This window comes from Aulonocara stuartgranti (assembly GCF_965226115.1).
Source record: "Aulonocara stuartgranti genome assembly, chromosome: 7".
NCBI classification, from domain to species: domain Eukaryota; kingdom Metazoa; phylum Chordata; class Actinopteri; order Cichliformes; family Cichlidae; genus Aulonocara; species Aulonocara stuartgranti.
This window is the reverse complement of record NC_138945.1, coordinates 53,200,092-53,225,759: the sequence shown is the minus strand read 5'-3', so window position 1 is coordinate 53,225,759 and position 25,668 is coordinate 53,200,092. Positions and strand designations below refer to the sequence as shown.

At 45.4% G+C, this 25,668-nt stretch overlaps 1 protein-coding gene across 2 annotated transcripts; it reads right to left on the bottom strand.

Annotated features, from left to right (window-relative positions):
- Positions 1–275: 275 nt before the first annotated feature.
- Positions 276–24,531, bottom strand: LOC309711069 (filamin-C-like). 2 transcript variants are annotated; one of them, XM_082541077.1, is made up of 47 exons: positions 23,583–24,531; positions 21,053–21,301; positions 19,461–19,558; positions 18,135–18,285; positions 17,578–17,696; positions 16,032–16,109; positions 15,760–15,922; positions 15,471–15,671; positions 15,190–15,306; positions 14,392–14,529; positions 14,100–14,226; positions 13,862–13,998; positions 13,563–13,756; positions 13,360–13,473; positions 13,117–13,260; positions 12,815–12,938; positions 12,381–12,541; positions 12,198–12,288; positions 11,901–12,070; positions 11,659–11,776; positions 11,310–11,572; positions 10,616–11,213; positions 10,275–10,448; positions 9,294–9,456; positions 8,808–9,136; positions 8,591–8,714; positions 8,267–8,423; positions 7,998–8,187; positions 7,878–7,901; positions 7,524–7,765; positions 7,322–7,421; positions 7,088–7,228; positions 6,835–6,963; positions 6,567–6,740; positions 6,282–6,446; positions 5,939–6,142; positions 5,705–5,857; positions 5,490–5,612; positions 5,121–5,369; positions 4,747–5,016; positions 4,505–4,642; positions 4,205–4,320; positions 3,207–3,339; positions 2,908–3,084; positions 2,581–2,799; positions 1,883–2,104; positions 276–960 (listed from the first exon to the last, which is right to left on the bottom strand). In XM_082541077.1, the coding sequence occupies exons 1-47, from the start codon at positions 23,956–23,958 to the stop codon at positions 773–775; spliced, it is 8,235 nt and encodes a 2,744-aa protein (XP_082397203.1). In that variant the 5' UTR covers positions 23,959–24,531; the 3' UTR covers positions 276–772. The 2 variants fall into 2 exon arrangements, with proteins under 2 accessions (XP_082397203.1, XP_082397204.1); XM_082541078.1 differs by lacking the exon at positions 15,190–15,306 and having other exon boundaries at positions 23,583–24,530.
- Positions 24,532–25,668: the final 1,137 nt, after the last annotated feature.

Here is a 25,668-nt window from a genome sequence, read left to right as displayed (position 1 = left end):
GACCTTTAGGAGAGTCGATTTTAAATGTTGGTTGCACAGTCTGAAGTTTGCCGGGAAGAAAGTTTTCAGCTCTCAAATATCTAAAGGGCAGCTACTCAGCTGAGAGCTGCGGTGATCGAAAAGAAAAATCCTGACAGCTGCTCAGACAGAGGAACCAGCAGTGGTCAGAAAATAGCTGCATGATGAAACTATGGAAATGTAAAACGTAAGAGATGCCTCTTGCAGAGCCCGCGAAGCATCTGCCAGCACAGCGTGAAATCAAATAAACCAAATCATTTTCATCTGGAAAGTTAGCAATTAAATCTTTATTAGGTCTGCAAAGACTTACCAAAAAAAAAAAGGTTAATATAACAAAAAAAAGTCAATTTTGTCATTCTTAAATCATACAAAACCATACTGTATCACACTCTAAACACTGTTACTCTAGCATCTGTTTAACATTCGTGTACTTGTGCCATTTGGGGGTCGCTCAAGGACTTCTGAACCACAGTGCTGCCCCCACACCCGTCTGAATGTGGATGCATACCTGTGAGTGTACACGCACACATCATCTGAAGTTTAAACAATAATTTGGCACAATAGCTTCTCTGCCATCAGTAATTCTGTAAGCAAATGTCCTTGCAGGTTTTCTTGCATGTTTAGTAGATTGTGATCCCTGCTGAAGAGCAAACAGCGGTGCCGGAAATGAAGCACTGAATGATGCATGCACATGAGGAGGAAAGCGTGGAGGGTCAAAAGGGATGGAGTCTTTTTGTCACTGTTGCTGTTGTTTTTATGGTACAGCCACTTTGTACGGGCTTCCTGGCACGTTATCGTCGCCCCATTTAACAATGACGGTGTAACTGCCCTTGTCCTTCACGGTATAGGTGACGTTATAGAGCTTGTTGCCCATGTGCTTGACGTAGACCTCCTCACAGGGAGCATGGGGTCCGTGCACGCCCACCATCAGCATGTTGGTACCTGGATGGAGCGGCAAGAGGGAGATTTAATGATAGTGGTCTACAAAAGCTGGTGGTTGTGCAAGTTTAAATATTCTTTTATTCAGCCAATGAAAAGAAAATGTATGATGTCAGAGAGGTTTCCTAAAATGACAAAGTAACAGAGAAATATTCCTCGTTTCTGCAGTTCATCATGACCTCTGTGATCACATTGTCTTGTGTTTTTTATACATTTTTATACTCTTTTCAGGAAATTAGACTTTATGTTTCTTGCGTAGCATTAAATATGCAAATATAGTTTGCAGCTGTCTGCCGAAAGAAAATGAGCAATTTAACATTTACCAGCCATCTATGATGATGATGTTAACAAATTATTTGGTTGAGCCCGAAATAAGTGAGGGAGGTAGTGTAAAAAAATATAGAGAGCTTTGATTGTATCAGAATTTTAGGTTTTTATGATGATTTATTAATGTATTAATCCCTGACTCTCTTCCACAGTTTGTCTTTTGTCTTTTCTTCCTCCCTTCACTAGCAGCCGGTCACAGCATATGGATGCCCCTCTCTGAGCCTGGTTCTGCCGAAGGTTTCTTCCTGTTAAAAGGCAGTTTTTCCTTCCCACTGTCACCAAGTGCTTGCTCATAGGCAGGTGACCTGATTGTTGGGTTTTCACCTTAAAATATAAAACACCTTGAGGCAACTGTTTTGGGGAATTGAAACTAAATTTGGACTTTTATATTGTGAAATATGTAAATCCAGATCCCACTCATTCACTGCATAAAAAACCTGAGATTACTGAGGTCATAGCAGCTTAAAACTACGTGTTAACATACGGTTACAGTGTGAATCATTTAATAAACCTCACTTTGGTGTCTGTATATACCAGTGCTCAAATCCTGCTTTTTTTCTGTATTCACGCAAAATATGTTCGATCTCTATCGCCTCACCTGCTGTGCTGCAGTCGACAGTAAAATTGTTTTTCTGCCCAACCAAAGCCTTGGACAGCCCTGTTCCACGACAAACCACCTTGCTAGCATCTGACGTCATTTTGGATGAGGTGGTAGAAGAGGAGGAGCTGTAAGCACCACCCACTTTGGATGTTTTGGTAACCGTTTCGACCAAGACGGAGGAGGTCTCGTGGAGGCTGTGTCCCCCAGAAAGCCTCGGGCCTGCGGGAGAGAGAAAAAGAGAAAGAGAAAGAGAAAAAAAAAGTTATCTCCAGCCATCATGGCTTAATCCAGACATTACATAACACACTGGGTATTGACAAAGATATGAGGGAGGAAAAGCTGCTGTTTATAGGGAGAGTTTTTCCTCAACGGAAACATTCAAGGAAGCCCAAATTGGAAAAGATTTTATACCACTTTCAAATAAAGTGAACTTTCAGGGACTCTTGGGAGTTGTTTTCAAACTTGAAAGCATTTTTATGTAACACTAATAAAAAAAAATGGGAATGTTTTTTTTCCGTCAGCCAGTGACAGGAATATATTGCTGCAGTGCAAGAGAAAAACAGCTTTTATCTAAGATGAACACGGAGAAGCACACACGTGGAAGACGTGACATTTTCATTACTTCTGCACTTTTCAGAGATGCACTTATCTCTCAATCGAAGACCTATCATGCAGATATATACTGTCAAGCACACCTGTTATTTTGGCTTTGAAAGGGCTGCCCACTATGTGCTGTGGCCCGCCGTATTTGATGGTGATGAGATAGTTGCCGGGTGCCATGGGTGTATAGGTGATCTTATAGCCTTCAGGACACTCCCGACAGTCCATCTTGACCTTGGACGGCCCGTCGATGTTGACCGACAGAGTGCCGGAGCCTGCGTTACAGGTTTTGACCACAAACTCTGAGGGTACACCTGTGAGAAGAAAGATGCAGATGTTTGAAGGGCTTCCCCCTTGTTGCAATTGTGCAAGAATATTAACAATAGCAGGAGCACATGGTGGTGAATGGCAGTGAAATGCACCTGTGGTTCCCCCTTGCAGTCCAGGGCCATGTGCAGTCACCATGCCAGGGTCTCCAATAAGCCCTGGATCTCCCACTCGCACTTTGAATGGGCTCCCAGGAATGTGGCATCCATTGAACTTGACATCTATGGAGTGAACTCCGTTCTCTCGTGGAATGAAGCGGATTGCACTCTTGTCTAAAAACACAAGAGGAGACATTTCTGCTCTTATGCTCACAGATGACGCGTTGAAATGAAAAAACCTGAGTTATCTCTGTTGTGCAGCCTACTTAATGCTAAAAGCTGAGGGTGGTGCATACCGCTGTCAAGCTCTGTGACATAGCATTCCTCAGAAGAGCCAGAGGGGGTGTGGACTTTGGCATCAACCACACCTCGGGCGCTGTTGCGCTGCACCATGAAAGATGCCTCTTGGTTCACCTTCAAGTCTTTCTCCTGCAAAAGACAGGTAATAATAGGATCACAAAATGTGTGTGTGTGTGTGTGTGTGTGTGTGTGTGTGTGTGTGTGTGTGTGTGTGTGTGTGTGTGTGTGTGTGTGCGTGCGGCCCACACATTTAGGGACACAATGTGTGTGACTCATCATGCCTGAACGAGAATAGATAGAGCATTTGCGTGTGAGAGGCAGAAAAGGTCAAAGATTACAGCGAGGCGTTTAGCGTTTTTTGCCCCACAGATGGACAAGAGGTCCTAGCAGACAGAGATAGCGTGACATTTTAAATGCTGCTGTTGCACTTTACCTGCCTTTTTCATTTTCTAGTGCGAGAAAAAGTGCTCTGAAGTGGCATTTCAGTTAACTAAAAATACATGGTTTTAGCATCGTTGGCAGCTGTTACGGAGACTATGAAAGCAAATAAAACAACATCTGTCTGCCACTGACACCGATATCGTGAGCTGTCAGAGGTATCTTTATCTTCAGCTCACAATTTGCTTTCTTGCTTTCACTCAGACGGAAACACAATCACAGCAGAGCAACTGAGTGCTCACATAGCACAGCTTGTGATGCCCCACATTACAGAGGGACAGTTAATCCAGCCCTTCATCACTGGCCAGCATCGCAGTATTATATTCATGGGTACTGCTCCAGCGCTGGCATTCAATTACACTTCAAGGGCAAAGTGCTTTTAGAAAGATCTGCAACCAATCGCACATTATGTCACATGCCATCTGCTATTCTACCTTGATATTCTGTGATTGCGTATCTATTTTGTCTGTGATAGCTGCTGAGACAAATAATTAATGTGACTATTGACAGCTGCGTATGTGTGTGTGGAAGTGTGCATATGTGTGCGAGAGCTAACCTGAAGGCTTGTGACAGTGAGCCTGCGGGCCTCGTCTGACAGTGTAGCAATCGGAACGATGAAGGGGCTGTCAGGGATGTGCTCGTTGTTGAACTTGATTGACACCTCGTAGTCACCTGGGGAGGCAGACAGGTTATTTACTTCCACCATCAAATGAAGTGGAGGAGGCTCACAGGAATTACTGAATAGCTTAGCAGCTCAGAAACAAACACACACACACACACACACACACACACACGAGTCGCACTGCTAAAACATGCATGAGGAAAATACCACGGCTGTGTGTGATAGAAGTTCTACCTGGTTCTTTCACTATATAGGAGACACCGCAGGAACCATCTTTTCTGTCCTCAAATGAGATTTCAGCCTTGCTGGGCCCCTCCACGGCAATGGACAGGCCACCAGCACCTGCCTCTCTGGTCCAGATACTAAATTCAGCTAAAGATGATAAAGTAAAGGAGAATGTTAATCTTAAGGAAGAAGAATGTCAAAACACAGTCATTCCCGTTAACAGCATGGCTGTTTACAAACAGGAAACTCACAAGGCGCTCCAGCAACGCCTCTCTCCAGCCCGGGACCGCCTGCGCGGACCTTGTGTGCTCCACCCTCCCCCATGGGACCCACGGTGAACTGGAAGGGGCTACCGGGGACGTGCTGGCCTCTGTACTTGACGTTGACTGTGTGGGGTCCGATTTCCTGAGGGATGAAGCGCACACTGTAGGTGCTGCTGCCTCCATCCACGATGTCGGCGTCCACTGTTTTCCCACTGGGGCTGGTCACCTGAGCTGTCATGGCCTGGGAACCACTCTCAACTGGTAAAACGTCAGATCAGAAACAATCCAGGATATATATAATAGGCATAGAGTACATCGGTGATTTAGCAGGCAGCTAAAGCTGGATTCAGAGCTAGACTCACCCTCAGGTCTGGCAGTGATGCCGGCGAAGCTGCTGAGACTCTCTCTGCCTAGAAAGTCTCCAAAAACATCTCTGAATGGGCTTCCTCTTCCTCCCACCTGAGTGCTCTCCTCCACTCGTACTTCCCTCTTGGTCTCTCCACCGCGGATTTTGCTGATCTCTGTGCGTTCGGTGCGGGTGTAAGTGTGGCTGCTGCGAGTGAATGTCCTCGTTAGCCTCTCCTGAGCTGAAACCATCTGGAACCAGTTTCCTAGAGCAAGGAAGAAGCAGTGAGAGTATAAATGTAAAAATACCGTAGCTTCATTTATTTAAAATCGCTCCCCTTTGTTCCTCTGCTCTCTAACCATTTCTAACTGGCTTCTGTGCTCACCTGGGATCTTAAGGTTAAGACCGCATGTGCTTCCCACTGACGCAATGGATGAGGCCTGTCTCTTCCTAGTAATACTCTCCTTGATCCTTCCCTCTCCGGTCACCTTCACTGTGAAAGGACTTCCTGGAAAGAACACGCACACACACATATGCAGATTTAATTCATTTTAAGATAAAAAAATATCCTCTTTTTTTCCCAAAGTAAAAGATTCTAACCTGGGATGTGCTTTTCTGCAAACTTGATGTTAACAGTGTAACTTCCAGGCTCTGTTGGGCAGTAGGTCACCCTGCAAGTCCCATCCTCCACATCTTCACAGTTGATGTCCACTTTGCTCGGACCCTCAATTGACAGTGCCAGACCTCCGTAACCTAGGCAACAGATTTGACTGTTTATTTGCTTCTTTTTTGTAAAACTATGTCTGTGTGTCATGTACCATTTAAAAAGCATACCTGCATTCCTAGTATCCACAAAGAATTCAGCCATTTCAAAAGTGTGTGCCTCCACCAGGCCTTTACCGAAAGCCTTCACCCTGCTGGCCTCACCAATCTCTGACTGGCCAACCATGATTTTGAAAGGACTGTTGGCCACATGCATGCCATTCTTCCTAACGCTCACTTCATGCTCACCAACCTCCTTAGGAGTGAAAGAGATGCCTGTGGGCATAAAAAGAAGGGTCAGAGGAAAGAAATTCAATGCGACCAACCTGGGAAAAAAAGCCTAAATCCATCAGGTGAATCTTATCAATCTTCTACTCTTCTTAGTCTTTGTGTAACAGGAAAATTAATATCCCACCGAGGTGTCTGTTGGGCAGTCTCTTAAGTAGGCACGGCTCTTCGTTGCCAGATGGGGCTCTGATACTGGCAGTCAGAGAGCTCAGATCAGTTTCTGCGATCTTTAGGGACACATCGGCCGCTGTGCCGACATTCAGCTGGGATGTTCTGGTTATGGAGTCATCCCCTTAATTAAAAAAAGAGATGATTTAGATCTTTGTCGAGCCATAAATGCAAGTGATAGTTTAAAGATTCAATATATATATCTATGTGTATAGTGTATACATATTATAATGTACTTCCTTACCAGTGATCTTGGCAGTAAAGGGACTGCCAGGAATGTGCTTGTTGTCAAATTTGACAATGATATTGTAGTCTCCGGGTGCTGTGGGCAGGTAGGACACAGTGCAGGTGCCGTCTTTGTTGTCCTTGCAGGTGATCTCAGCCTTGGAGGGGCCCTCCACTGCTAGCGACAGACCACCTGAAAGGGACACAAAAAAAAAACTTCCGCTATGTATTTTTTCTTTCCAGTTGTCTCATAAATATCACTAAAAAAAAAGCGTATGTTCTGCTACCTTCTCCTGCATTCTTCGTGACCACTGTGAAAGTGGCAGCCTTGTTGACCATGCCATAACTCAGACCTGGGCCATAAGCAGTCACCACTCCACTGTTCACTGCATCCACAAAGAACTGCAGAGGGCTTCCTAAAGAGTGCATAACCATCAGCAACCAGTGATTAATACTGCATTTTATATTTTTAAATCTGGAGCAAAATTAATCAATAGCACTAAATTCCGATCCATCCATCCAACATGGTGTGCTGCTGACCTGGTATGTGGTTTCCATCATATTTGATGTCCATTTCGTGCAGGCCTTTCTCCGTGGGCTGGTACTTAATAGTGATTGTGCCATCCTTATTGTCAGTGATGTGTGGGCGAGCAGTCTTGCCAGAAGGCATCCGCACTTCACCTGCAGAGGCAAGACGGTTAAATGTCAGTGACCTAAAAAATAAGATATTTTGTGGGCATGTGTGTGCAGACTTTTTGTGTGTGTTTGTCACACCTGTGATTTCGCCTTGCTGTGGTGTGAAGGGGACGAGAAAGTTAACGGGACGGAAGAGAGGATCCACAGTATCCCGGGGAACGACTGGCTCATTTGTGGCCTGTCAAGGAGCAAGAAAAAATGAACTGTTGGTTTCATTCGACTGAATGTCAGTTTAAAAGCACACAGAACTGTGGCAGCTAGCGAATAATCCTTTACTCACCATCACATGGAAGGGGCTTTTAGGGATGTTTTGTCCCCCAAAGCGGATGGTAATTACATATTTCCCAGGTTCAGGTGCTGTATAGTAAATGTCAAAGGTGCCATCGTGGTTTTCCACCACATCCATGTCCACCTCCATCCCCTGTGGGGTCAGAACCTTGCAGGTCACCTTGCCTTTCCCAGCAGCCTTGGCATCCACTGTTATAACTGTATCCTCAGAGGTCTGCAGCTTTTGCAGACTTGCTGTTAAGGACAGAGAGGAAAGAAGGATAAGTGGTAAAATGTGCTGCATTGATTCCTGTAAAGTCTTCCAGCAGTGCAGTGCAGATATAAAAGCAAAGCTTTGGATACTCACACACGCCGTGTCCTCCAATAGAAACTGCGGAAATAAAAAAAGAGCATGATGGTTAAAAAAACATGAACATTAAATTAAAATTGCTGATAATATTGTTATTTATCATAAGTATTTTCCTACCTGTGACGCGACATTTGCTGGCATCTCCTGTGGGCAGAGACTGGATACGGTATGGGGAGTAAGGGATCTCATCTCCTCCATATTTAATGGTGATAGTGTAGGGGCCAGTAGAGTCAGGCACATAGGAGACCGTGTATGTGCCATCCCTGTTGTCCTGGATGGTTGCATTCTTTGGCTTTCCCTCTGGGTCCTGTGACCAGACATTTCATGTTATTTTACATAGTGTCTTATTGTTTAGAAAATACTGTGTAATAGGAAGGAAAACCTACCAGAATCTGCACAGTGAGCAGTCCCTCTCCAGCGTCACGAGCATCAATGGTGAACTCAACAGGCAAGCTAGCGGGCACACCTTTGGTATCGAGACCAGGGCCACTGGCACGTACTTTACTGGCGTCGTGCCCAGGCTGAGACATTACCTTGAATGGACTGTTGGCAAGGCCAGTAGCAAATATAATTACATTTTCAGTGTGACAAAAAGGTAGAAATGGGACACAAAAATGTGTTTAGCGCTTCTAAATCCAGACACAAAGAGCAGAGATTTAAACAAGACATCAAAACAAATTGCCTGGATTACTCTTATACTCAGACTCTACCTGTGTGGGACTTCCTGGTCAGCATATTTGACTGCTACAGTGTACGGGCCATCCTGGGCTGGAGTGTAGTGAACTGTGTGGGTTCCATCACCGTTATTCTTCACACCAACAGGCTCCACGGTCCCTAGAAATAAAGACATGCCACATAATTACTGCTATTTGTCACTCACTTGGTGCATTAATGACAATTTTTCTTATTAATAGAGCCCATTCACACCTGTTGGGCCATAGAGTTTGACATCCAGTGGGGCCTGTCCAGCCTTGGTGCAATCCACAGTGAAAGTCTGAGGAACATGGGCTCTCACTCCAGCGCCCAGACCTGGACCTGAGCACTTTACTTTGCTGGGATCCACGGGATCCTTAACTGGCACACGGAACGGACTGCCGGGGATCGGGTGACCTCCGTAGTTAATATTCACATCGTAGTCTCCAGGAGTGAAGGGCACATACTCCACACTGCAGCTGCCATCTTTGTTGTCCTTGCAGGATATTTTTGCCTCTGAGGCTCCTTCGATGGTCAGACCCAAGCCTCCTGTACCAGCACCCCTGTGACAGAAGCAGACAATTTAAAAAATGTTCACACTGGGGTTCTAATATACTCTCTCTCTGTGTTTTATCCACAAAATACAGAAAAAGAAAAACATTTTAAAGAACATGCAAATATTCTTTATATTCTTTTGTCTTATATGTGGTTCAGCAGTACCTGGTCTCCACGGTGAAACAGTTTGGTTTGTTGGTTATTCCTCCCTCCAGACCCGGTCCAAAGGCACGGACCCGGGTTGGATCACATCCCTCCACCACAGACACTCTGAAGGGACTCTTAGGCACCGGCGCGTCATTATACAGCACTTCAATCAGATGCATCCCTACACACAAACGAATACATCACTTACAGGTCTGACGCCAAACCTCTGTGTCTGCTTGTTTTTAACACAAGAATATATATATATATATATATATATATATATATATATATATATATATATATATATATATATATATATATATATTCTGTTACTGCTTCTTAAATTATGGGCCAGACAAATTCCCTTTTAGGTAGGTAAACATCTGTTTATTTATAAAAGACACTATCAAAAGCGCAGACGCTCGGGTGAATGTACAAGGCGTTACATCTGTTCCCTATTCATTATTCTGTTACAACATTTTTCTGACAGAGCCCTCTCAGTAGGCCTACACACCAGATTCCCAGCCACACTGCTGTGATATTAGAGCATGTCTGGTGGTAGAGAAGTGCTCTGTGATATCTTTGCTTTGTGCTATAGGTCTCTATTAATATCCCCTGTCATTCCCCTGCTGTACTGCTGTGTGCAGGCAGCCTTCAGCACACATACATACCTGGTTAAGAGCTTCTGTGCGCACTATTTATAAAACAGAGCCTGTCTGACTCTCTGCTTCCCTGCTCTCTGCCCCTCACATCATTGCACCACTGCATCATTCTGTATTTATACCCCCCTCTCTCTCTCACTCGCTCTTTCTTTTCCATCTCTTTAGCTTTATTCCCAAATGGCGCCCAATGCAAGCAACTGTTAGCGATTTTTTTCTGTCTGTATGAACTCTTTCACATGCCCTGTCCATGTAAAATCCTCCATTTATCTGCATCGGGTCAAATCTGGACATTTTTCACCACAGTTTATGTATGATCTAACATAATGACTGCTCCTACCATCCTCGAACGCCGTATATTCCACTCTGTAGGTGCCGTCTCCCTTGTCAGTAATGTAGGTGTCTGTATTGGTGCCAGAGGGGTTGATAATGTCAACCTTCACGTGATTTCCTCCAACCTTGTTGAGGGCGCGCGCATCCACAATGAAGTGGGTTGTGACTTCTCTGAGAACACCTAGAGAAGAAAATAGGCCTTCAGGTGCTGAGATATTAGATATCTTTACTAATACTTATTTCTGGGCAGTTGGCATATATGTTAAGGCGGTAACGACCAATAAAACAAACCTTTATGTCTATAATGTAATGCAGTGATTTATTTTGAGGTGATTTTGTCATGTGTACCTCTGGGCTCCACTCCAGGCCCGTAGACGTGAACACCCGTGGTGTCAACAGAGGGCTCGACCTGCAGGACCTTTGGAAAGTGGGGAATCACGTTTCCGCCGTACTTGATCGTGATGGTGTGTGTGCCGTGGAAGGGTGGGATGTATGTGACAGAAAAGGTGCCTTCAGCCGTTTTCTGGATGTGCACTTCCGCCTTAACCCCAGTCTCTGACACAATCTCGATAGTGAGCTCGCCGTCGCCTGCTCTGGTACAGTCCACAGTAAAGGTCGCTGGTTCACCCGCCTTGGCCCTCTCTAGACCGGGCCCACTAGCCGTCACCTTGCTGGGGTCAAAGGCTGGGCGGACTGCAGCTTTGAAGGGAGAGCCTGGAATGTGCTGCTCTGCAAACAGGATGTTGATGGCGTACTCGCCGGGCTCAGTGGGCAGGTATGCGACTGAGCATGTGCCGTCACCGTTGTCTTGGCACTCAATTTTTGCCTCGCAGGGACCTTCCACCGTGAGGCCGAGCCCACCTGCACCAGCTCCTTTTGTGTCAATAGTGAATGGAGCTGGTTTACCCACAACCCCTCCCTTCAGACCTGGGCCGAAGGCTCGCACCTGTGATGCAACAGTCAAGTTAGTTTGCGGGAGATGGTAGAGAAACATGTCTTCATACATAGTGCAGAAATCTATACAATTTTCATGATCTTTTACCTTTGATGGATCAGCAGGCATTACTGCTTCAACCCCAAAAGGGCTTCCCATCACAGGGTTCCCATCATAGCTGACATCAACCTTGTACTGCCCCTCTTCTGGGGGAATATACTTCACACTGTGAACGCCTTTGGCTTTGTCTGATTCCAGCTTGCACGGGATTGGTCGGCCAGAGGGCGAGGTCATCTTCACACCTACGTTGCCCTGCCCACCAGCGTCCTTTGTGTTAACTGTGAACTCCTGATCCTTTCCAACCTCCACTTCTGCATGAAAGAGCACAATAAATTTACATAAAACATGTAATTATACAGTTAACTGGACTATAGATGTGTGATGGGTTATAACTTACTGGTATCTAATCCCTCCACTTTCACTTTTCCAATATCCATAGCTGGCGACACTGTGATGTGGAAAGGGCTCTTGGGAATGGGATCTCCTCCGTGAGTCACGGATATTGTCATGTTGCCCTAAAAAATAAATAAAAAAATTTAAAAAACACCAGAAGAAGAATGAGTATTTAATAATGCATGGCACTACTGTGAATAATTCCTTTTCTAATCTAACTGGACATCGAGCAGAGGTCCGCTGTACCTGTTGAAGAGCCGTGTACTTGACAGTGTAGGAGTAATCGTGGTTATCGATGATCTCAAAGTCACGAACTGCCTCTCCTGGGCCTGACGCAGCAAAATGCACCTCAGGCTTGGCCTTGCCAGCTCCCTTTGTGTAGATATTGAAGTGGGTTGGAGTGCCCACCTCCACACCTGAAACGCACATGCGTCTTGTCAAATTGTTCTATTACTTTGTATCAAAGCTAGAGCATTAAAGCAATGTAACGGAAGTGGTTGCGAATGTAAATACCTATACAGTGTAGATGTCACGAAAGCTCACCTGTCTTGTTGAGGCCAGGCCCTTCTGCTCTCACCTTTCCAGCATCGTGGGAAGGATCCACTTTCACTTTGAACGGACTTACTGGAATTTCCTGGGGAATACAATTACCAAGTAATGAAAATGAAAACTACTGATAATTTTACGGCCCGGCCCCCTCAGCTCAGGCAAAAACTGTTTTCTTACCTGATCTGCAAACAGCACCATGATGGTATATCGGCCTGGACCGGGTGGAGTGTACTTGACAGTGAAGGTGTCATTGTCATTCTTGATGATGTCAAAGTCGATGTCAGCCTCGGCAGGCCCAACCACCCCCGGGGCGCATTTTATTCCAATGCTGATGTCCCCTAACGGTGCATAACAATGAGCACAGTTCACAAAGGTTATTTAAAAGTTGAGCGTGTGAATATATTGAAGCAGTCACTCAACTCCTCTGGCTTTATTTATAAAATACTGTCATCCATTTCAAATAAATTCAGCTTCACAGATTCACTTATTCTTCTCTTTCTGTGCTCTACATTTTTTTTACATTTGCATGGTGCAGCACTAGTTTCTTTAGGGTCGACTAAACTTAGGAGTGTTTTTGTAACCACCCACATCATCTCCTTGTTCAGGCTCACCTTGCCCAGCCTCACTGCAGTCCACAGTGAAATATGTTGGCTCGTTAGCCTTGAGCCCCGTCTTCTCTACTCCGGGCCCATAGACCTTGACTCTGTCTGGATGAGAACCCTCTCCAACCAGCACCTAATGAATTCACAGTGTACTTGAAGCAGATGCAATTGATTGAAGTACAACCACTGCAGTCCTCTTATTTTGTCTATATCTGGTGAAGTATCATCCTATTAAATAGACTTAATTTCGAGAGCGGTATAAAGTCATGTGTGCGCGCGTGTGTGTGTGTGTACATCTACAAGTCTCTTACCCTGAAGGGGCTGCTGGGCACATTGACCTCGCCCCAGGTGATGATGATGGTGTGTTTAATGGGCTTGACAGGAGTGTATACACAGTGAAATGTGCCATCTCCCCTGTCAGTGATCTTGATGTCTATGGTGGAGCCTTCAGCATCCTTAGTGGATACAAAATCTTGTCAGGTCTGGCTTGTACACCCCACATGAATATAAGTGACCCACTCCTATGAATGCAAAACAAGGATTCCAGGCCATACCTGTGCGTAGATCTTGAGTTGACCCTTCCCAGCCATGCGGGCGTCAACAGTGAATTCGGCCGGTTTGTTCACAATGACACCAGTCGGCTTCAGGCCTGGACCATAAGCTTTCACCTTGAAATACATTATTTGGGATGCAGTTGAAGATCTCGGCGATGTGATTTGTACTTTCTCAGTTTATAAGTGATATCAGCTAGAATTACCTTTTCAGGGAAAGCATCATTGGCTGCGGGCAGAATGTGAGCCATGAAGGGGCTGTCCTTGATGTCTTCATCGTCACAAATGACATGGACAGCATAGTCACCGGGCTCGGTGGGCCAGTAGCGTACGTCACAGGAGCCATCGCCCTTATCATCACACTCAATTTTAGCTTGTGATGGGCCTTCAATCGAGAAGCCTGAGAAAAATGAAGCATTCACACATATAAAGCTCAGATTTAAAGCACTGAAGAATGGTATTACTTTTCTTTCATAAGAGCTTGCATAACCTGCACACATCTTACCCAGCGTTCCAACTTCAGTGCCAATGGCCTCTACCACAAAGTCAGCAGATTTTCCCACCATGCCAGTCTTCAGACCAGGACCCCAGGCCCTCACCTTCTGAAAACCTGCCTCCGCACCCACCTGAACTTCGAAAGGGCTGCGGCACACAAGAAGAAAAAGAAGTATACACAATATTACCTGGCACAAATGTGATCGCGCATTATTAATGAATCGCTGAAGGCAACAATAGGACCCTACCTGCGTGGGATGGGCTGGCCTCCCCAGGTGATGGTGATTGTGTATTTACCAGGTTTAAGGGGGTAATATTCACACTCATACACGCCGTTCCCCACATCTCGCACTTTCACTTGCTCCTCTGCTCCAGCTGAAAAGGAATAATATCAGCTCAGACGCATTTTATGCATTTCGTTTTGTTGTTTAGTGCCGTATCGTACGCGTATGTGAATGCAGACAAAGGGCCCAAACAAAGGAAATCATTCTAAAAATGCACGAGGAGGAGTGATGCAGAGAACAGAGCTGTCTGACTCACTTGGTCCTTTGACTGAGACGCTCAGTGCACCGCTGCCGGCTCCCTTGGTGAAAACTTTGAAGTCTGCAACCTCCTTTACTCTCACACCTGTAGGCTGAAGCCCTCTGCCAGTAGCTCTGCAAGCGTTTGGGTTTATGGCTGAAAGGAATAACAACAAGTGTGAGAAAAATATTCAGCAGCAAAAAAAAGCAGAGTAGCCAAGAGCTGATTGCAGCAATGTTAGTAGCAAATTCCAATTGAAGTGTTGAAGTGGGATTCCACAAATGTTGACAGACTGAACCTGTAAATGAGAATGATGCTTTCTGCAGCACAAATTTCAGTGCAGTGCTGCACAAAATATTGACACATTACGGGGCATCAAGGAAGCATCCGGCAACATTTCAGTCAGTCACTCTGAAATGTTGAGGGCAGGCTTTGAATGGAATACTGGCTGAGGCAAATGCAGCCATGATGAAAACAAACATGTCGACAGCACAAGCACAGATATTTTAAGAGAGAGGAGCAAAGACAGGCAGGAAGTGGCTGAAATTCTAACTGGGAAAAACTGCAAACTATGTGTACAACACTGCATTTCCTCTCTCTCTCTCTCTCTCTCTCTCTTCTCTCTGAACATGACTAAATCACCAAGCTTCAGGACACGGGACGATAGAGCAGGCGACCAAGCATGGCATAAAGCCACGGCACCAAAAACTCAGAGGAAAGCACAGAGGGGCATCTGCAGGGCCTGGCGCACAGGATTGCACTGTGTCAATCTGGCTAGGCAAGAGGCACAAGCTCCTCCAATGAGACAATACTAACTTGGACGGTCAGGTTTTTGGGGAGGAGCCCCCGTCGCACCCTTCGCTCCAGGAGGGGTGCGCACTGACTGAGGAGTTATCGGCAGTGGTGCTCCCTTGGGAGGAGCAACAGTTGGAGCTAGAAATGACAAATAGGAAGGATTATGGACTTTACAGGGTGGCTGTTTCCAGGATAAATAAAGTTGACTGCAGACTGTGATGGATTGATCACCGCGACACTTACAGCACGGTAAGAAATCAGATTTGTGTGACACTAATTTACAACACAGACAGATGGCTCACCCTCTGCGATGTTGACAGTAAAAGGGCTCTTGGGGATCTCCTGGCCTGCGAAGAGCACATGAATCTTGTGAGGGCCCTCCAGAACAGGACGATAGGTGCAACGGAAAACACTGTCCCCTTTGTTTTCCAGGATGAGCTCCACCGTGTCCTTTTTGCCTTGAGGATCGACGATGACCACACTGACATCGCCATTACCAGCACCTACGTTTGCCAGAAAACCATTGATTATTGGAGGACTGTTGTTTTCTATATGATTTCAGTAAGCAGTGGGTGTTTTTTTCATGCTTACCAGCTGTGTAGATGTCAAAGTATGTGGGTTTGTTTGCCACATTGCCTGTGGGCTCCAGACCTGGTCCCCTGGCCTGGACTTTGCTCGGGTCCCCTAAAGCTTTTGCCACATTCACTGTGTACGGGCTCTTGTCAATGTCCTGGCCTGCAAACAACACTTTCACCTAATGTTGAAGGAAAAAACAAGACAAATTGAATACAGAGTCCGTTTTATCCTGTCGTGACCGTGTTTATAGTTAAAACACATAATAAATATTGCCAGTGGGCTCTCACCTTGTGAACTCCCTCAACTTTAGGAACATAGGTGACAGTGTAGGTTCTGTTTTTGTCATTGTTGGGTTTTACTTTTGCCTGAAGAACAAAAAAGTCAAAGTGAGAGACATTTAGTCAAAGATGAGCCAATTTTTTTGTGTTGTTGCAATGGTCACAATGTAATATTCATAAACTGTATATAAAAGCTGGCCATATCTTCAATTTCTGAAAAGTGACACCAATGTGTCTGCCTTCAACCAGCGCTCTTTCTGATTACTAGAGGTGGGAATACCCATACAACCCACGGTACTCAGCATATTGCAGTTATTAGTATTTTGCAATGGATGATTAGGATAACGGTTAAAGCTAAGTGTGTCCAGTGTTTGTTGTGTGCATTCGAGCTGATTCAATGTAAGTTTACTCAGCTCGCATCATCTCAGGATGGTGGTGTATGAGATGAGCCCTCTTGCTCACTGTATTTCCAGGGAACTTAAATGTATTTGATAAAATATCGAGTTTTTTATCGACACAAAGTTGCCAGACAAAATATTTTTCCCTGCCCCTACGACCTACTGTTCTGTCTGCTATGAGTCCATATTCAATTCAGTTCAATTTTATATACACCACAACAGTTTCCTTAAAGTGCTTTATATTGTAAGGTGGAAACCTCAACATTCAGACAACCCTCTATGAGCAAGCCCTTAGCGACACTGGCTGGAGTGAGGGAAGGGAGACGGGACAAGGACAGGACAGGATATGGGTGAAGTCACTGTAGCTACACCCATCTTTTATATACAGTCTATAGTCAGATTAGGCATCTACAGAGTTAGAAAATCTTGCCTTTCCAGAACTGAGAGGCATGACAGGCTTTACACTTCTCCTTGATTAATCACGCTTACTGCCTGCTGCTAATGCTTGTTAGTGATTTCCACGTACGTGTGTATAATACTGGCTGTCGTGTGTTATTCCATTTGACAGTTTCACCTAACTACACCAGGAACATCGTTCCTAATTTGCTTTGGCATGTTGACAGTTGTATACAGACAAGCAGTAGAAAAAATCTCACAGAAGTGACAGAACTTCCACGGAAAACTAAAAATATTTCCCATCTATGTTTTTCTGCTGGGATGCAGCTTTTGTTTTGGTCCATTATGATGAGACGCAGCAGTAGTCATACACAACACCCATTTTTTTGGTTTCAAACCAATGCCCCAGTGTCACCTGGATTAGGTCATTTCTGGGCTGACAAAGTGAGGTCTAAATTTAGCATTAGGGTTAATAATTCAATAATTTGACTGATAATGGCACTAAAGAAAATGTAAACCTACAGTTTGGTACCCTGTACCTTTTTCCTGAGGGCATCATCTCATACTCGTTATGAAGGATGTGATTTTTGTCCTTAGTAATTTTCAGAGCCTGCTTTATCACTGACTCTTCAAATACCTCCTGGAGGGATGATGAAGGGGGCATGCCAACTATCTTTCCAGCCCTTTAATCAAATTTTGAATTTGGGGCTCTGAGCTTGACGAGCTTGCCAAACAACCCTTGGGTATCATGTATGACTCGCCTCCTCTTTGTGTCCCTCTGGATCCTCCACGTAGACCAGGACTTCACCACTGCCAGCTTCCAGAGTTTCCACAGTGAACACAGCTGGTTGCAGTACCTTGTTTCCATGAGGCTCAATGCCTGTGATATAAATATAGAAACATGAGGCATGTTTTTTCTTTCTCATCAGAGCAAACAAATAGGCCCCTCTAGATTACAATTATCCAATTAATATAAAGCATTGAGCTTACATTGCTGTGCAAGGCAGGCAAATGCAGTGAGAGTACAGAAAATAAATTTTTTAATGCAATCGGATAAAATATGAGTTTCTTTCACAAAAGCTTGGGGCAATGCAACACTTACAGACAACCAAATGCAACAAAGTGATGCACCACCAAAAAAGAAGTATTAAAAGGTTTCCCTGAGGGAACACACTTGTGTTACTGCTAAATTATCTATACAGTAACAGTACCTAGCATCACTGTTTTCAAGACTGAGAAGGTGAACATTCATTATTCATGTCATAGTACTTGTACGAACTGTTGTGAGCTGTTCATTCATTCATGTTGGGATGCCCACCTGGTCCATAGGCTTTGGCCTTGTTTGGAAAAAGCTGTCTGGGCTTGAGAGGAGCTCCAGGCTTCAGTTTTGCCTTAGGGAACTGAGACAGGTAGGTCATCACCGAGTGCTCGTCCACATCTGGGTCGACAATTTCCTCGGGGGCAATCACCTGAAGCGTAGAAATCGGCCAGCGTTAAAGCGGTTAGTCACACAAACTGGCTGACCTTTTCTGTGGGAAAAATTTGGTGTTCATTAAAAAACTGTTTTCAATTACAGACGACACGGTTTCGCTTTTAAGCAAAGACCACGATGACAGCTGTGACCATAAAAAGACAGCACGGCTTTATTTATGTCTTAATTAAACATACTGTCTTTTTTGCAACAAGGGTTTTGGGTTACTCTTTATACACATTTGCCTTATTAAGTATAGTGCAGTGGGATTTAATGAGGATTAAAACTTATTTATTCCCTTCACCCCTGCTCCTCTCCACCCCTTTAGCACTTGTTTGCCTGTCTATCACACACTGGCACAAAGCCCTGCGCCACACTGGTTATATTTAACCTCAGGACAGCAGGGTTAAGGATTGTTGCCCTCAATAAGCCAGCAAGGGGGGGATTTATTCTGAGCCAGACCTCTCCCACATCTCCTTAACAACACCACAATGGAATCCAGCCCCCAGCCCTGCAACGCCATGACATACAGCCCCTGGCTATCTCACCAATGCTAAGCCTCATGGAGAGTAACTAACCCTGTGCCTTAGACAAACAAGTAAACAACGCGCACGGTGCACATTTCAATACGGAGACTGGGTCTTACAGACGGGACTGAAAATATCGCACACTTCACATTGTTATTCTGATGAACGCAGGCATATTTACACCTCAGTTTCAGAGGCTGGCTCGGAAGGTGTTAAGAAATCTCACACCTCCACAAATTCACAAAATGAAACTCCTACACACTCACTTACTAAGAGCTACAATAAACTAAATGGAAATATTAGACCTGAGCTGGGTAATAAATATTTCATGGCATCCTCCAGCATAATCTCCCTGGAAAAAACTTTGGTCTCTTTATAGTTCTGTTGTTTTTCCCCCCACTTCAGTGTTGCCTTCCATGTGTATGAGATCTGTTTGCATTTGCAAATTAGGCTTCGGTTTAATCTGCCAGTAGTTGGTTTGTTCTCTCTGAACCTATGTCCCATGAGTATAGCTAAGTTGCCAATCAGAAAACTGAAGAAACACTCTTGCTTTTCATGTTGCATTGTTTCATGAGATCAGCCCCACCCAGCTGAGCTGCAGTACACTCAAAGGCAGTTTGTTACTGGCGTCTATCATGCATCTTACCTGTGGCACACCCAGCCAGTCATCAGCCTGTTGCATGGCTTCTCTGGCATTCTGCACAGGCTTGTTTGGGTCCCAGTCTGCCCAATCCGGACACAAACCTGACAGGACGCAAAAAGGCAATTTAGCTCTGGAATGACTGACGTAGGCGGTGTTAAACTGCACATGGTATAATAGGGCCATTTGGGTTGTCACTACTATCTCTCCAACACCTCTAACTACAACAGCGACTGACCTTACCCGCACTTCTGCTCTACAATCTCTCAGGACTGTTCAAAAGAAACAGCTTCGACAGACGCAGTGGCTAGCCTGCTCTGTGCCGCTAATGCCTAAATTGGATTAGTGTTGGCAATGGAGTGGCCACTCACTCAAAAGGCCCACGCAGGCACACCACAGAATACCATTATCCAATTAGTATGGACAAAGAACTATTGTATTAACAGGGTTGAGTTTACATGTGTCTAAAAGCAAGTTTTTTTCACCACAACGCAAAATAAACCTTTATAAAAATGTCACGTGAGAGATGTCAGGGAGTTCCTGCCACCATGCTACGCTTGATGCTTTTAAGCCATGCCGTAAAGGCCATTTTAACACCAAAGGAGAAAAGAGCATCTATGCTTTAGTTGTATGAAAACTGGACAGTAACAGAAACTGTAGCTAACTGCATGTCAAACAGGATATCCTGTTGTTCAAGGTCAAGGTAACTAATGAACCAGCTCCTTGTACTTTGGGACGTGAAGTGGAAGCAGAGCCTCTGTGTTTTGGTTTTTCAGAACAGAGCTAGTTTCATCAGCTACCCTGCTGTATTTCGCTGACAGGACCTTGTATGGTCAGGGTTGCAGCACAGTGTTTGAAAGATGCGTCTCCCCAGATCAATGGCTCATGTAAACACAGTTAAACATGGTGTTGTACACTTCTCTTGCTACTCCTCCACCTTTCGCTCTGTAAAGCACAGCTAGAAGTGGGTTCTCTAGTGTTCATTGCTGGACACAGAAGCCTTAACTGGCAGAGATTCACATTGCGGCCTTGTGGTCTTTGGATCTGTGGCTTAGGCACCTCCCTGTGACAGATTATTCTGCATTTTGATGCAGGGCCAAGCATCCCCCTTGACAGAAGAGGAGGAATGATGCCCAAATTTGGGGGTGTTGTGTAGCAGCAAAGCTATAAACACTAAAGCTGGGCCTGGGCCTCAGGGCCTGATACAGTGAGGTTGAAGGCTTCAGTGACTGTGGGACAGCTGGCGGGGACATCCTCCGGTCATCAGCAACCTCTCTGCAACCCCATGACACTACCTGTTCTCCAGAGACAGATTACACTGGCTGACGTCTGAATCTGAAACGAGATGCGTGTTTGTGTGTGTGTGTGTGAGTGTTAGACAGAGAAAGAGTAAGAGAAACCAGGCCCCGATTTCTAAATGAGGAGACGAATTCTCCTGAGGAAGTGATAGCGTTTCAAATGGGCACATGCCCGACCTCAAATTCCACTAAGAAAAACTGCCACGCAACAAGCCTGTCAACAGACGCTGTGCATATTCTGACTCAGCGCTTGCACGACCTGACCTGTAGAGTCAGTCGATGCCACTACAAGCTTCTTACCAGGGGCACAGTTGTCAACCAGAGCTCCCAGGGCTTTGCCATCCCGCCAGTCACGGTTGAAATTGTTGATTGGCAGCTGAGGCACCTTGTTCTGTATCCAGCCCAACAAGCGCTGCTTCGGGGTCAGCTTTTTGGCCTCCTCGTCGTCCTCGTCATCCCACATGGGCATGGAGATGGAGTAGTGGAGGATGAGAGTCCAGATAAGACCCAGGATCAGCTTTAGATTCCCATCCACAATGGCTTTGCTATCTGTAGTTGGACAACAGTGACAGCGGAGTTCATGAGGATTTAGAACTTGCTAAAAAAAATCAACACGATAAACTTTCAATCTCTGTTTTCATGCTTATGGGCCATCCTGATAAGATACTAGATAGATTTTAGGATAGTAAGATGTAAGCATAAGTGTAATCTGTCACATAGTGCTCCCCTGGCATTCTGCAGAGTTGACCAGGCTATTTTGGGTAAAAATATAAACAATGATGATTGACTGCTGAGAAGACAAGAATCTAATGCTCTTCCCTGTCCCCCACCACTCACCCCAACCCCCAAGTCCCTTTCTCTCAGACAGCTGTCTGGCTGAGGACCCCTGACAATCTGTCATCCAGTCACAATGGTAGTCTGAAGATAGTGACAGCTGAGGATATGTGGAAACGGATCCCTCTCTGCATAAATACCACTTGGATTTCAATTACCTCCTGAACTTGTTGCGCGAGAGTGCGATAAATCAAATAGATGGAGATTAGATTCATTGACAGTTAGCGTGCGGCTCATTTCCTGAAGTTCATGACGGGAAAGTTTGTCAAATAGCTCCCGATAACATCCACTCTAATTTTCGAACTTCATCCATTTAAGCCAAATAACCTCCGACGAGAGGCAGGACTTTAATGTGTAATCGACTAATCTCATTTGATACACCCCACTTAATTCACCGAGGCTTTAATAACGAGGCGCCTCTGATGCCAGTTGTTTATCACAAGAGCGTTTTATTGAGACTCTTCTAACTTTTCATAGATCTGCACCCCCCGACCCCCCTCTCCCCCCCCCTGTCAGAAGGCAGTGTTTGATGTGTCGCTGTCTGACTGACAGAAGCAGGTGGCACAATGTGGCACAGTGTGGTTTTGATCCCGCTGTGTCCGGCACCAGCGTGGTCAAAGAGACAGCCATCAAATGGCATCTAGTTACACATGGTGACACATGAGCATCTAAGCCCGAGGTGATTTGTTTTTTTATGTTATTTTATATTTTTCTTTGTGTCTCTGGGTCACTGTAATGAGGCTGAGACATTATCTCGAGACGGCTGCAGTAACCCCATAGCGCTGCATGAAGGGAGATGGTGCTAGGAAGCAAAATGCCAGGGCTGTTATTATCACGCCCTGTTTCTGTCAAAGCAGTCTGACCTAAAGTGTGTCTGTACAGCTGCGACAACTGTGCCAGACACACACAACCATATTAACTCCTAGACACAATATTCAGGACATGTACTCTGCTAGACTTTGAGGTAATGCCTGTGATTGCGGCCTGTTCTTCCCTGTGATGAACAGAACTCCTGTGATTTGAGAGATGAGTGTTTTTTCCCCCGGTGTCATCGCGCACACCCGTAGTGCTCTTTCATTTGGACACGCTGTGGCCTTCACAGTCCAACGGCCAAAGCTTCAGATATGCCAGGAATTTCACTCAAGTGTGTGGCAAGGATCATTAGACACCAGAGCACAGAAATGTAATAAATACTCTCATTTATAAAACACAGGGTTGTCTACTGTCAGTATGGTGAAGCCATATGTCATCTTAGTTTTCATTTAGACCTAAAATTCTCCTCCCTGTTTGTTAAATATCTTTAAGAGGTGGCTTTCTGTTCACTCTGCTGGAGAAAAGTCTTTCTATTATGACCCTGTCGACGTGACAAAAACATCCACAAATCCACAACAATTTATTGTACCTTCAGCTCTCTGCAGCACTGTCTGATCCTCAAATCCCACCACAGTTAATCCTCACCTCACATACGTTGCTGATGGCTCTGGATAGAAATTGGCTATCAGTAGAGAGCCTCTGTGAGTTCTTTCTGAACCTTGACCTGACGGAGACAGCTGCCTGTGTGTCCGTGTGTGTAGCTGCTGTCCGCATGTATGAAGTGTGTCATTCTCATTAGCGCAGTCCTACTGAATTTCCAGCCCGTAATTTACCACACTGCTGCAGTGCGAGTAAGCAAAAGTAACAGTGTTGAGGCGCCGGGTTTTGGCCCTGGCACAAGTTAATGACCTCAGTGGCACCTCCACAATAATTTTCCAGTGAGCTGGTGACCTCTCTCAGCACTGCCTTCAAGGGGCCTGCAAAAGCCATGTTATTGCTGACTGACACCTGGCCTGATAACATACCAAAATAGAGTGTGTTTGCCATGGTCCTCTGTATGTTTTAGGATCTATGCGACATAAATTTCTTTTTCATAACTTGTTCCTAAGTAATAGTGGCCTGTTAGGGTTTTAGGACAACAGTGAACTTTCCAAACAGCTAATAGAGCCCAAGGCTGGCTTACCTATTGAGACCAGTTTGATATGCTCTCTGTCCAGGAACTCTAGTGCCACAGAAACATTTTCCAGTTTCATCTGACGGAAGTTGGGTCTGTTGTGGTGCTTTCTGTACATTTTCTTCTGGCTCAAAACTTCCAAGAGCGAAATGAGCTTCAGCCCATCACTAAAATCCTTCTGCAAGTCGGTGACGGTCTTGTTAACGCACTTGAGGTGCTCGTTGCACCACCTGGTGAAGGTGTTCTGCTGGATCTTCTTCCACGGCGCGTCCTCGGCCAAGTCCTTCTCCGTGGCGGGCATCTCGTCCTCCTCCTCTTCCCCGAAATCAGTGGCCTGGTAGTACTGCGGGGGCAGCTGGTCGTCGCCGTAGTTGGTGCTCATCATGATGGCTTTTTCCGCGTCCACTTTTATACCTCGGTGACACTTGTGTGTTGAATTGTGCGCAAAAAAAGAAAAAAACTTTAGCGGCTCGGTGGCAAGCGCGCTCTCGCGGAGGAAAGTTCAAACTCGGATGAGTTACACACAAAAAAAAGCAGCTTAGAGATTTTTCGGATGTACGTGCGAAGAAGCCTCTGGTGTCAGTGATGGATTAAATGATCCGAATCACAACGTGCAAGACAGCTGGTCGTCTGTTTTGTTTTTTAATTGGCACCCTCCTGATAAGTCGTCCCTTTTAATATGGCCCACGGGGGGAAAGAATGTCGCTTTTTCAAGTTTCGTGGCAGGTGAGCTGGAACAGCACCGTTAAGAGTTCCCTCTGTTTTAACTTGAAAGTCGGGTGAGGAGAGAGATGGGTTTATAAAGGACCCCCCGGGCCACGTCACCCAGCGTCTGTGATCATAGTCTATTTGCTAATCCACGCGGATAACGGGAGTCGGTTTACGGGGAAGATGGGCCAGTGATTGGTCAGACATTAGGCAGCGCAACAGTTGTGGCATGCTGCTTATTTTTAGGCGCTCCTATTTGGGCTGTTGAGGGGGGGACGGCTGGGGCTTGCCGATTGTTGTGAATGTGTTATGCAGCTCGGGGTCCAAGTGGCTGAACCACTGAACTAAGAAAAGAAAATGAAACGTGCCCTTCGTGTCTCAATGGCTCTTTTTTTTTCTAACGATACAGAAAAGTAGGGCTTTACATCCTGAAAGTCCCTCATTGTGGCCTGGGACAAAACATCTTAAAGGATGAGGTCACAGAGGTGAAGATGAAGTCGCTGCATTACGTGGGGTTGACTGCTATCTGCCACCACTGAGTGAAATACATCTGTGTGCAGGCAAGCAAAGCTCAGAAAAGCTCGTGAGATGATGGTTTTGAGTTATTGTCTCTCTCAGCTTTCAAATTTCAAATTTTAAAAGCCAACCCCTTTGTGGGTCAAGGTTATCCAGCTACATGAGTAGAGTTTCATCTCCAGCTCTGATCAGTGACAGCACGATATCAGCACCTGATGAACAGTGTGTTTGTGAGAGAGAGAGTGGGAGTGTGTGTGTGGACAGCATCAGCTCACTGAAAAATTGATTATCTGTATTCTAAATGAGTAGGTCAGAATAAACACCAGGCTTGCAGCGGCTTCAAGGATTGTGGTGGTGCTGTGACTCAGCACTGACATGGCAGTGACACCAGATGCCAGCACCAGCCTTGATGAAGTAGTGGGAGGTAAGTATAACTGTGACACATGCAGATGGCATTTACAAGATACTCAGTATGGACACAGCACGGGGTGCCCATGGTGATCTCCCACCTGCTAGTAAGATACCTTTTAACACTGTTGTTCCACTCAACAACGACGTGTTCCAGCGCTTCATATAAATGACATATGTTGTGAAGTTACTGTAAATTTGACATTTTCCTGCAGCTGAAAGAGTCAGAGCCTGTCAGGACCTCTCAGGGCTGACCACGAAGCACACCAAAGTGAGTTTGTTTCTTTCTGAACAGAGGATTTCTCTCCTTTATGATGGAAGCAAGGTGTCCCTGAGACACTGGAGTGTTACTTTACTCTGCTAAATCTATGGTGGACCATAGCACTGCAGGAGAAATGCACATTCTTTTAAGCTTCATCCAGAATATTGTCCAGAAAAGTTGTGTCAGTGGGTTTTACACAGG